Below are 13,786 nucleotides of genomic sequence, written 5' to 3' on the forward strand. Positions count from 1 at the left end.
AAAGAGAGGTTAATTGAAAAACAATAATACGTCGCCAATACATTTCCCGTGAAACCAATCTTTAAGGTTAAAAAATTGTAAAAATTATGTACTATAAAAAAAAAACTAGTGATGTTAAAACGGCTAACTCAATATGTTTAACCAGAAAAAATTATACCTAAGCCTCAAGATTTCGTTAATATGTGTCTAGATCTTTGTTGCTTCTATGAGCAAAATCTTCAGGGTTCGCGTAATCTTTTTTTCTGGATGGAATATTGAATTAGCCGTTTTTAAAAATCGACTCAAATGCGAACCGTCTTACAACACTATAAAAAAAACCGTACCAGTACAACGCTATTTTGTAACTCACACAATTTACCAACACCACAAACTCTAAAATTAAAAGTAATTACACGTGATATATAAAATCAGGTGACTATTTATAAATGATAAGATAAATATTAAAGAAAACAATTTTTTTTTTACAAAAATAAACAATTTTAAATAATAATATCATATGAGATGAATGAATGACATCGTCGATTAAGTAAACACAATTTTTGCTTCGACAAATTAATTATTCGGTAACCTATATTCTGACCGATAAAAATGTTTAAAATATAATTTATTTAATATTGTATCTCCCATTTAAAAATGCCAAGGAAAAATTTAAAAATTACTAAAAATGGACATAGAACAAAATAATACTGGAAAGACGACAAGTATAAAAAGAATAGTTTAAGAATCTTGCATCACGAATTATTTATTGAGAAAAAAAAAACAAACCTTATCGTTTCCGAATATAGGCGAAGCGTCGAAGAGCGATTCGGCGAAATATCTATCGTTTTGATTGATAGCCGTTAAATCGATCGAGCGTGGGCCCTTATCGCGCGTAGAATCAGCCAGAGAAGCAGGGCTATCATTACGAGCCACAAGGCGGTGACCGTTTTTATCGGCTGGCCCGTAAAAATCGTCCACTGTCCGATTCGGGACATTTTTGGCGAGATTCGGCGAACCTGGGTCACGAAAAAGATGTTTGGAAATTTTGCCCGTTTCGGGAAATTTGGAGGAATCATTTAGGCCAGCGTCGGATATTTTTAGACCTTCTCATTTTTTTTTGTTTTTGTTTACGGTTGGAATAAATATAAAAAATTATGAGCTATATATATAAAAAAAGGTGTAAATATTTTTTTTTGAGAAAAAGGACTTTACGTATCTTTAGATTAAAACGGGGTTTGATCTTCCCTTACAACCCCCGCTATGCAGAAGATTCTTATAGATACAGAAGATTCATATCTATAATATTCTTATAGATACAAATTATTCTTTATAGTATCGAGTTGGAAAAAAATAGCAATAAAATTATCACCTCTCATAATTTCTTCCACTATTATTTATTTTTAATTACAGGCTAAAAAGTATTAGCCAAAATCACCGTGAATTTTATTTTAGCTAAATCACTTGTGATTCTCGTTTCCTTAACTTGCGATCGTTAACGGCGTTAAATAAAAATTATCACTTTAAAAAATTTTTTTTTTTTATGGGCTGAAATTTTAAGGGAAGGTTATTAATGTTGTTGTGCTGCTCAATATTTTAGCCAGAAAAAAAAATAGCAGCCTAAGGGCGCGTTTACCACGGTAGAGAGGGACAGTGACAAGACTAAACACGACATTGAGCGACAGAGCAGCTGATGTGCAGTAATGCGTCATGGCATTCGCAGTATTTTAATTCTTTTTAGCTTTCACCTTTAAGCTCTCTCAATATCTCTCTCCACTTTATTACTCATGCTATCTTCTTTTTTATCTAATTTATATTTTTTGATATCCCAACCGGAAGTATTCTGATCGATTCCAATCGGATCTCCCACCTATCTTGAATCTCACACCGATGAGCCGTTTAACAACACTACTGCTAACTCTCCTTCCTCTTCGTCAGATTATTTTTTTCTTCGCCTTTTCATGTAGCGATTTATAGTAGGATTAATCACATCAGCTGCTCTGTCCCTTACGACACATCAGCTGCTCTGTCGCTTAATTTCGTGTCGCGTTTGTCTTGTCGCTCTCTACCGTGGATGCGTCTTAACAAAAAGGTTTTGTAATTTGAATTTCTATGTTTATTACGACAAAACTTGGCGGGATTTGCCGTGCCGCGTTGCTATCGCTCTCTACTGAGAAGGCACCCCCCCCAAGCCTCGAGATTTGGCTGATAAGATGTCCAAAGCTTTGTGCCATCTACGAGCAAAATTTACATGGCCGCCGCCATTTTTCTGGATAAAATATCGAGTTAGCCGTTTTTGAAAATTGGCGCGAATCGAGCCTTTTAACACTGCAAGACACTCTATACATTCTCAAATACGATTCTCGTGGTTAAAAAAAAATGATTTTTAGTTTAACCCCCCCCCCCCCCCAACCCTCTGGCATTTATATGTAGGAGAGATTAGGGGTAGTGTGTGGCATCATTTTTAGAACATTTTATTTACATAAAAAAATTAATAATAAAGTTGTTTTAGATATAGTAAAATTTGGCCAACAAAAATAATATATTATCTCCATATATCAGACACCTACGATTTTATTTGGAGTACTGTGTTTTCATACCCTAAATATTTACCCATAAAAAAATATTTTTAAGCATATTTTCATTTTAGCTCTTTCAAAATATCAAAAACTGAAATACATAAATTTTAAAAATGAAATCTCTCAACCTCTCCCTTATCATGGGACATATAAAATGTATTTTATCTATCATGATAATATATCACAATATCTTTAATATTGACATCTGCCAAAAGCGAGTAGTAAAGGGGCACGTGGGAAAAATTTATTTGTGCCAATCATTGATATTTATTTCTATCAGCCAAATAAATTAAAAATCCATGAAGCTGTCTGTTCAGAATACGACCTCTAGATTCAATTTTTTTTAAGAGCATTCATTCTAATCGACATTTTAGGTCAAAGTTCTCTATTTAAAATAAAACAAAAGCGCGTATCTTTTACCGGCATTTTCTGGATAGATGCTTTATTCAGTATTAAGGATGAATTTATAGTAACTGTAATTCGCGTAAGCGATGCGTAATTTACATAATCAAGCCAATAATAGATGTAAAAATACTAAGCGAAATTAATGAAATCGCGACAGCTCCCTTGAGTATATTTCGAAAAGTATTATGGCTGAGATAATTCCGCTTAGCGACTAATTTAGCATCGCTAGAGCGATTCGCGCTTACTATAAATGCAGCGTAAGAACAAAAATTAAGACGAGTCAGAAGCCAGAAACATTTATGTATATGTATAAATATACTACAATTAAAGACAGGTGACATGTCTGATAAAATTATGTCAAGTCATCATAATTAATTATCAAGGTTTGATTTCATATATAGTTAATTGATTTTTTGTTAAAAATTTCTCACCAGCAAAATCGTTAGCCTTTTTCCGTGGTGGTGGAGTGGGTAGTGCCGCCTCGAAATCACCTTTTTGATCGATGCGTTGTGGCGATCGGCTGACTGGAACGTGTGTTTGATTGGTGTTATGGGGGCGTCTCTGTCTAAGGAGCAAGGAAGGTCTAGGCGGAATGGGCGGCGGACTACCGTTCAACGCTAGGTAGTAGTCGTCCCTCTTAGAATCTTCGTGTTGAGGGGAAGGCGCTACAGCTTTAAGTTTAGCGGGAGCGGCCTTTTTGATTTGTTCAGGGTCGAGATTATTTTGGGGAGAGATTCGTTTTTCTTCTTTACACTCCATATTTTGATTGGCATGGTTATTTGATGGACGTAAATCGTCCTTCCACCCAATTTTGCCGAGGTTGCTTCTCCTCCTATCTTCAATGTTAGCATCGCGACGGTTCCCCGAATTGCCGCTAAACGTTTCCCGCTGTTTGGCTTCGACTAAAGGGGTGCCATTTTTCTCGGCCCAGTTGGACCTACTTCTTTCTTCTCGTCTCTCCTCGCTCGTTTTGTAGGCGCCACAATTTTCCTTTTCGCTTATAGAACCGTTATACCCCTTAGGAAGTCCCCTAGCTTTCACCAGGGTACTGCTCTGGTCGGCGGGTTTAACGGTTAAAACTAAGTCGCTCGCGTTGGCGACCATCATATCCGTCACTTGGTCCAAACTTTTACCGTCGGTGGGAACGCCGTTCACCTTTTTTTTAAACGAATCAAAATTAAAAAAATAAGAAAGAAATAACAACGTTTTCCTAACATCGATGCCATTTGCTATTTGTTTCCAAAATCATTAGTTCAAAAATAAAAATAAACTTTTTATTTGTTTACAAAATTTATGTATACCACGAGGAAACTCCGCATTTAATAATTCCATAATATATAAGGATTCGCCCCAAAATTTCATTTTAAACTATTTGTTAGCTCTGATCTATTTTGGAATTGTTTTCCGGAAATAGATTAGAAGCCAACAAAACATAAAAATATATACCTCCAAAATTTGATCTCCCACGGCTAGCAGACCTGTGGCGGCAGCGATTCCGCCCGGAACGAGACGCGATACGTATATAGTGGCGAGACGGGTGAGGCCGGAGGAAGATATTTGACAAGCCCAACCCTGGCGGATATAAAATCCCAGGGGACGATCGTCGAAATAAAAATGCGTATCTGCGAAAATAATAATTACGAATTACACGAATAAAATGAGTTAAAGGAAGAAAAGGTATTTTTTTAAAAATAAAATAAACCTGGCTCGTTAAATTCTTTGTTAACGCCATCTTTTTTTAGAGGTTTTTTCGGCTTAACCAACCGCACCCTCCTTTGGGTTTCCGGTACCAGATCGACGTCTATGATGGAGGATACTGTTCGGAAATCCAGAGGTTTACCTATGAGAGGTCTCTGATTCGGAAATGCCGGGATGTGATGGTGGCCATTTTCACTTATATTTTTCATAAATCGCATAAAAAGATTTTACTAGAAAAAAAACAGAAGTTGCAAATTAATTAATTACCCCGCCATTTTTTTTAAAAATGACACCCTTATGACGACATATACGCGCGCAAAATTAAAATCGAAAAATTATGAAAAATCGCTATATTTTGTGTTGTTTCTTTGTCTACTTGTAGTGAGGATCACTGAGCCGATCCAAGCTTTCCTTGAGCGGTGTTAGAATGGAATGGTTCACGATAGTAGCATTAGACGTAACAGGAGTTGGGATGCCAGGATTGTGAGAATTCTGTTGGTGAGTTTTATTGCTTTGAGCACCTATGAGAAGGGGGGAGGGGCACATAAATAAGTTTCCTTTATAATTTATATAATAAAAATCCTTATTTCATTGCTCAACCAGAAATTTGGATAAGAGACGAACCGATTCCACCCTTTCTAGCCGATACCGATACTCAGTGTCGATACATCTCTAATCCGGATTATCTCTTAAACACAGTTTTATATATTTGTATCTGTGGATCGATGAGTTTTGTGTTAGGAAATAGTTCGTTCTATATTTTTAGGTACTACACAACTAAGCTCATTATCGTTTGTGTTTTTTTAAAAAAAAAATAAAACCGTTTTTAGGCAAACTCCCGTTATCCCCGCTAGGAGGGACACCGCCGTTATAGACGACCACGCTACCGTGTTGTTGATAGGCATCACCGCCGTTATTATACGCGTTAGGAAGAGCGTGGTGATTTTGATGATGGTGCAGAGGGGAGCCACAAAAGGGCGCTCCGTTTTTCTCGGAAAGATAGCTGGGAACGTTGAGCAAGTACTGGCTCAGCCTGTTTTTCTTTTTGTTGGCGTTCGGCGGATTGCCGTAACCGATTATTTGACCCGGGTCTTCCTCTGAAAAAAAATATTATATTATGCTATTAGGGAGGGATTTTAAAGGGAAATGTTTGTGGTCAGCTTATATTAGAGATCATAGAGACCCCGCCCGTTCAATAACTTTCGGGCTCGGATAGTAACGGCCCGAATAAATTTGGGACAAATTATCGGTTCGGTCCAAAATATGAAAATTACCCGAACAATTATTTTGACAAGAAATGTTTTTTCACTGAACAAATTTTTTTTTAATATAATTTATAAGATACGAATTCGGGAAATGTGGTGGGGTCAGTGTTGGCCGGGGTAAGTTGGTGGTGTTTCACCTTAGTAAATATTCCTATTTCGTTTTTTTTTTAAATAATGGAACCTCCAAGCAAGGAACATATGATTTTCTTTTATTTCCTTTTAATTATGGCACCAAATTAATTTTCATTTAAATGGATTGTTTCGAAATTAAAAAAAAATGGGTGTAAGATCGGGGGGGGGGGGGGGTTAAGGTAAATAAATGAAATCGGCGGTGAATTTATATTAGGTTTGATATTTAGGGATCTTCCACCCAGAGTATATAAAAAACACTTATGTATCTAGCTACATTTAAAAAAAAGTATCTTTTTAACAAGTCTGTTCCGAACTTATGTTCAGACGCGAATCCCCCAAAAATGTACTCTTGCTAGGTCACCTTTCTTTTTAGGAAAAATATGTGGGAAATGACGAATGACAGTAGAAGTAATTGACTTCGTTGTTTTTTCGACATATTAAAGAGAATTCTATGTTTTTTGTTTATTACGCGAAAAATAACAGGATTAATCCATGTTTGGTGAGCTTGTCTTTTTCCTAGTGGAGATAAAAAAGCAAGCCAACCGACATTTGGCATATCGATTGTTTTAAATGGACCCACTATGAAACATGGGATAGCTCCTTTTTTTAAATGTCTTTTTGATGCGCAGGCGTCAAAGTTTGTCAAGTTATCTAAGAACGAGGTGGCGTATTCAGAACCAACCAATGGTCAGAACCCACAGGGCTCTAAAAATGTGTCAGGTACCTAAGAAAATACCCTCTTCGTCAATACCTAGTCAGTATCCACGGTAATTGGAAGGGGGAGGGATAAAATCTAAAAGATTTTGGGCAATTCTCATAGGTAAATTCAGTCACGAGACCCATGGTTGATTCCGCCAGAAAAATGGAGTCAAGAATTTTATGTAGACGCAGAATAAATCGAAACCTCTCACCAATTCATAGAACTATGTCGGTTCTATTTTTTTTCTAGAACTTTTCGTATAAACAATTAATAATTTATATTTCAAAATGAAAGAAAGAAAGAAAGAAAGAAAGAAAGGAAGAAAGAAAAGAAAGCAAAAGTTTTAAAATAATTATTTTATAAATGTAACACAAAATGCTATTATTATTATTCCATATAAGACGTTGTTTATAGAATTCCACACAATTTAAATGAACAAATCTTTATCTAAAAAAAGGAAAAAGGGGTGATTTAAAGATAAAATTGTAATTGCTAAATTGAATATCAGAGATCTGCGAATCACCCTTTTCGGGCACGGTCGGGATATGGAAAAATTTACCGATTTATAAAAAGTCCGACCCAGCCTCGACAATTTTTTTTCTTCTTTTTTAAAATGGCTCAGTAGGAAGTTTTTTCCCGGCTCTGATTGACGCTTGATAATATATCACGTGATTCTCGGTCAGCTTGCCGATATAATTTGATCGTTTAATCGCCCGGATTTTTAAAATCATAAATCCGGCCGACTCGGGTCGAATACCAGAACCGGGTTTGCAAGTTTCTGATAAACTTCCTTTTTATTTTAAGGAATAAAATTTAATTAACTTTTAAATATTATTATTCAAGGTAAGGAAATTTTTTTTCCCCCATGATCTCAAATTTTTCTTTACCTTCAAAAAAAAAATTCATATTACATGATAAAATAATCGTAAAAAGCATATTTTAAATAAGTTTAACGTTCAATCATTATTTTAAAGAATCCTTTTTTAAAAAAAATAATAATCTGAACAGGGAATGTGTCGGCGTTTTAAGAATCGCTACCAATTCTCAGCGTTTTAAACAATCGAGCACATATATTCAGCGTTTTTTTCTTAGCGTTTTAACAATCTGCGAATATTCTCGACGTTTTAAAAATCGTGGCCAATTCTCAACGTTAAACAATCAGGCACATATTTTCAGCGTTTTTAACAATCAAACACATATTTTCAGCGTTTCTTAGCGATTTAAACAATCGAGCACATATATTCAGCGTTTTTTCTTAGCGTTTTAACAATCTGCGAATATTCTCGGCGTTTTAGGAATCGGCGTCAATTCTCAGCGTTTTCATATTTTTCAGCGTTCCTCAGCGTTTTAAGAATCGGAGGCAATTCTCAGCGTTTTAATAATCTGCTAAAATTCTCGGCGTTTTAAGAAACGGCGCTTATATAAAAATGTCACTCAGAGCATTTCTAAAAATATCTACGAATGAGAGGTGAGAGTTATAGTCAAGAAAAATAACATCTATGCTAGGAGGTGAGGCGGAGCTCTTCTTGATCTCGGATAGTAGAATCATTTAATAATCTCGAAAAAAATGAAGGATTTGTGTCACGAATTTGAAAATCTTAAAATTTTCTACGAAACATCATTTCCATCATTAAAAAAAGAAAGAAAGGATTAACCAATCATAAGTACGGATGAGGTAATTGGCTATAAAAAAAATCGCCTTACTCGGTTCTATCCAAAAACGCGCGCCGAAGAAAATTGGCTAAACACTGAAGGCGCGCGTTAAGTTATTTCCGGTATCTTGAAGGTCGAGCCATGTTCGCAAATAAAATAAAAAGCTACACCCCAAAGTGGAGATTAGCGTTTCCGGCTAGAAATAAAGTTTTAACTGTTGTTTTTTTAGCCCCCGTTAAACGGTTTTAAAAAAAATCGAACGATTAACCCACCCACCAACTTTACGAAAATACGTTAAAAAAAATATTTTATCATATAGAAACTTTAAAAAAAAAATTCAAGAAAATAGACATAATTATAATTACTGCCCTAATAAAGGGTTTAATTTTGCAACAAGGAACCAATGACATATAATAATACCTAAACAGACGGTGCACACCATGATAACGCACTGGATGAAAAACAGCTGGGGACGCCATTTTGATTACGCGTAATCATTATTTTTAAAAATAATTTTGAACGGAGCGGCCAATTTATTTCCTATGATCCGACGAGAACTTTTTTAAGGAATCGCCTGATTATAGAAAGATAATAAAATGAAAGCTGTTTATCAATTTAAATAGTTATTTTTTTTAAACGTGAGAACGATTACTATATCGGTTACCAAAATGGCGGGTCCAGCTGATTTGCATTCAACTACGCTTACAAATGCATCGCCAGTCTAGGTACTATTCACATGTCATCGCGTAAGATATCATCTAACAGTGCTAAGTTAAACGGCTCGATATGAGAGCAGAATTTTTCACAAAAAAACGGCCAGACTCAATATTTGATTCCGGTTAAAATATCACGTGGGCCCGAAAAGTTTTCCCGTGAGTTGGCGCAACGGTTTCGGGAACATTTGACTAGCAAAAAAAATCTCGAGGTTCAAAGTCAATATCTTTTTTTAATTTCGGGTTAAAATATTCGAGTCAGCCGTATATAACAACACTATTAAATATCCGCTATAGTGTTGTTAAACGGCTCGTTATGAACCGATTTTTCGAAACGGCCAACTCAATATTTTAGCCAGAAGAATATTGCCTAAGCCTTGAGATTTCGCATATGTCTAGAGCCTTTGTTTCAGGCTTACGTGGTATATTTTCTGGGTGAAATATTGAGTTCTCCGCAAATGCGAGACTGTCAAACGTTTTTTTCCTTATCATCATCTTAAAAATAATGTTAATAATTTTGTATTATTTTAACCTCTGCCCCCCCCCTCCCCTACAACTTTAACGTTAAATATAAAAAAAAATAGCGTATAATTATATTTATTACATAATTTCGGTTATTTTATATAAAAGTTTTAATTTTTTTTAAAAAAAATATATCAACCCTCTTAATAAAAAATTTTTTTTCCTTCCTATAATAAGATAGTAATTATAAGATTGATTTTTTTTTAAAAAAATGAATGATAATAATAAACCGCCATTTTATTTTGTAAAAAAAAATAAATTAAAATTAAGATGAATGAATGGATGAGAATTTTGGAGTATTCTTATAGGGCGATTCGAGGAAGACTTAGAATGAGTAAGATCTCGTTCGTCGATCGAATAATTTGGTTCCGTCAAATTTAATTCTTCAATTATAACACGTGTCATTTAGATTCGTTATTCGTCTAGCTGGGCGCAAACACCCTCGTTCCCTAACCTACCAAACATTCCCTTCGAATTTTTTTTATAGAATATCTATCCAAAACGTAAAAAAAAGGCCACTTTAATGGTTGACAAGAAATAACAATTTCGACAAGGGGGGGGGGGGGTATTTTGTTATAAGAACAAAATTGGAGAATGAAATATTTATTTTAGGCTAAAAATTTAAAAATTGACACTTTTTTCTATCTCTTACCTTGGTTAAATTTGGTTTTTTTTCAAATATGATTGATTTTAAATGATTCTTAAATAACCCGATATCATCAATCGATTGGTTGGATCCCATTAAAGTGGGGAATAATTATTGATTTTTTTTAAAAAAAATCATTTTTTAACCTTTATATATAAGATATTCGATTTTTTATTATTGTCAAAAAAAAATATTTTATATATGTATAATTTAAGTTTGAATCATTTTTTTTAAGTATGATAAGGGAATGAATGACAAAAGTTGAGTTATTATCAAAAAAAACTATGTTTTAGAAAATAAATCGACCTGCCAATCAAATTTTTTTTTAAAAAAAAAATAAAATAAAATAGAAAATAGACCAATCAAAAATCGGATATATTCGATTCAAAACCCTTTTTACCCAATCTCTGCAAGATGATCCTCAGTAACGCGTTGTGGGACACGACGGAGGAGAGAGCTTTCGCGAAATTTTCGTCGTTGTTTATGGGCAACAAGTCGCCGTGCAACGGGTCGGTGTAGCAGATGGTGAAGGGTATGGAGGAGAGGCGGAAGGACTTCAGGACCAAGTCCCTGAAATCGAGGAATTTGTTGAGTTTGAGGCGGTTTACCGAAAATCTTCTGAATTCGGCGTAAAACTAAAATCGAAAAACAAAATAAATATAGGAGTATATTTTACATATAGTTTCAAAGTGCAAAATAAATTCTGCGCACTTTTTATGGCGGAGGTTAGCGACATGCGCGGCCCAAACCCACGGACTAGACCTGACCGGGATAACTAAACGGATCGGTCTATACCCGAAAATCGTTAATAGCTTGATCTGCCATAAATTATTCGAATTTAAACCCCCCTCCCCCTCCTCCAGACAATTCATCAAAATTAAACATATAGAAAATTTAGTGATGTGATTGGTGCCATTCAAAGATATTTTTTTATATTCTTAATTATTCCAAAACACTCTCCTTTGTTTTCAACAACAACAAAAAAACCCATAAAAAAAATTAAAATTTAAAAATGCAATTATTTCGTTTTTATTAATCATTTTTTTTAGAAAAATAAATATAAATTTTGAAAGTTCGCCTTAAAAAGGAATATGGTTGGGGAGATTAAATAAATTTTAAATTTGGATTGTTAAAAGAATATATAATATAATATAATAAATGATTAAAATTGGAAGAAAAATAAATAAATAAATAAATTACATAGAAAACAAAAAGAAGAGAAAAGAATGAAATACATTATTAAAAAAAAAAGAAAGAAAAAGATAAAAAGCAAAGTAAAAATGGAATTTTACATTTTTTCGATGACTTGCAAGAAGGTATCACTTACACAACCCGGCTCGGATTGTTTTCGGCCCGGCCCGGGTATTTTAAAAAACGGTTTTTAGGCTCGACCCGGGTTATATTTTAAAAAAAAATTAAATACAAAATAAAGGATATGGAACAAACTAGAAAAATAGTGTTTCTCCCTTCCTTCTTCCAATTATACATTCCACCAGGAGTTCGCGACGGATTAATATTGCTGGAATAGATATGGAATTGGTGAATTATATGGGATGGAATGGGCAAAGGATTCAGCTCGATGCGGAATCGGAGAAATTATAGAACCAACGACGAACGGGGGAGGAAGATGGGGTGAGTGGGGAGTGCACTTGAATTAGGATAATTTTCCCGGGAAAAAAAATCCGTTTCGACCAGATAAATTCGATTACACGCCCCTCTCAAACTTATGTACCGCCATTTTTATCCTATACGAGATTGGAGTGGGGTAGTAGGATTCACAAATTTAAATAATATAATAAAAAACTACCTGGAGGAAAATAAATTTATATATATATATAAAAAAATTTTTTATTTATTAACCAAACATAAGGTTTTTTTTTATTTGTATTTAAACCTCAATTTTTCCCTGTGGAGTTTTTTTTTGAGTAAATAAAAACTTTAAAAAATTAGCAAATAAAAAAAAATATATTATGAGGTTATCTATCAATATTTACCCTTTTATATTAATTTTTTAATAATATATTGTTTCTTGTGAGCATTATAAAATTTATAATTAAATTTTTCTTTATAGATATATAATTAGAATTAAATTAACATCAATCTATTTTTTTTCGGCAATGTGTTATTATATACAACTACAAACCTTGAATCCATAGTAACGCGTTACGCGATTTAGAGCGCGATAAATGCGACATACAGCAAATAATCGTATCGCGTTTAAAGTTACCGATAGCGCGACGTTAGCCGCCATTGAGAAACCAAAAGCTAAAAATTTTTGAAATGTTTATTCGTTTAAATTACAGGCCCTAGGTGAAATATATAGTAATTTACATTTTGGAGGTAATTTTAAATTATTTGAAGATATAAAAACCTTTGAATCAAGTTAAAATTATGATCTTTTAATAAATTGGCTTTTATTCAATCTGTTAAAGATCACATAATAACTTATATAAAAATGTTATAAAAACAAAAATATGGGGCATATTGGCTCACGAGTAGGTTTGACTGGTAAAAAAAATAGGCGCCATATATATTATATTTTACGTAACCAATTTTAGTATCCTTCCTTAAATCTCTTTGGAAAAAAATTTGATAGATTTTTTCATGATAGAGCGGCTCATACTGAGCAAGCTCAAAAGATGGCCAGAGGCTGGTCACCACATTGGCCATACTATCAGGATATGCTATTCCTGGTAGATACTGTAACACCAAGGTTACAGTCCTCTTTTAGATAATGGAAGGAGAATCTGTCCCAAAAATATAATGTAAAATATATTGCATTTGAATAAGTAATATATTTATTATCTAGCCCTGATCTCTTCTCTTTGATAGTGACAATTCCCAAAGATCCTGCATTAATTATTCTTGGTACTGAGTCTATCAATTAACAATATCTAAAAATATTATATCGTTTATATATGCCTTCTTAATGACATATTGTCAAATCTGGTGGCATGAATAACTCTCGCTTAACCTAATGAAAATTGTTGTAATCGTAGTGCCACTGTGTCTACCAGGAATAGCGGATCAACTAAATAATATACTACCAATTCAAATCACTATTTTCATTAAACATATCATTTACATCTATTGTAAATACATTCTCCTTCCATATCTAAAAGAGGACTTCACTTCTCTAACACAGGTATTACAGTATCTACAAATTATAACATATCCTAGTAATAAAAGGCATGATATGGGATGATCACCCGCTGGCACACACTTATATTTCGATTTCATTTACAAAAATAAATGGTTTTTTCAAAGACCTGCAGACCCGGTTCTAAGCCCGGTTTGGGTTAATTTTTTAAATATACCCGGGCCGGCCCGTACTTATTTTTGTTAAAAACGTCCATTTTTTATGGGATCGGATTGGAAAATTTTACAATATCCGATAACCGGTATTTCAAAATGGATGAAATATCGGCCCGATCCGATAAAAGTATCGGTACATCCCTACTAATATTATTCAACAAAAATAAATTCGTTAAATAACA

The 13,786-nt window shown here is 33.9% G+C and overlaps 1 protein-coding gene across 2 annotated transcripts in view; it reads right to left on the reverse strand.

Moving 5' to 3' along the window:
* The window catches only part of LOC135925289 (uncharacterized), a 32,833-nt gene that overhangs the window by 1,662 nt on the left and 17,385 nt on the right, over positions 1–13,786 (reverse strand). The window contains exons 2-8 of one of the 2 annotated variants that reach the window (XM_065460532.1): positions 10,690–10,924; positions 5,480–5,755; positions 5,035–5,179; positions 4,663–4,853; positions 4,407–4,582; positions 3,392–4,115; positions 766–1,085 (exon numbers count right to left, since the gene is read on the reverse strand). In XM_065460532.1, coding sequence (XP_065316604.1) covers positions 766–1,085; positions 3,392–4,115; positions 4,407–4,582; positions 4,663–4,853; positions 5,035–5,179; positions 5,480–5,755; positions 10,690–10,924 — 2,067 coding nt within the window. The remainder of the gene's footprint in view (positions 1–765; positions 1,086–3,391; positions 4,116–4,406; positions 4,583–4,662; positions 4,854–5,034; positions 5,180–5,479; positions 5,756–10,689; positions 10,925–13,786) is intronic. The other variant, XM_065460533.1, reaches the window with a different exon arrangement.

This window comes from Gordionus sp. m RMFG-2023, chromosome 2, assembly GCF_954871325.1.
Source record: "Gordionus sp. m RMFG-2023 chromosome 2, tfGorSpeb1-WG-v2, whole genome shotgun sequence".
In the NCBI taxonomy this organism is placed as follows: domain Eukaryota; kingdom Metazoa; phylum Nematomorpha; class Gordioida; order Chordodea; family Parachordodidae; genus Gordionus; species Gordionus sp. m RMFG-2023.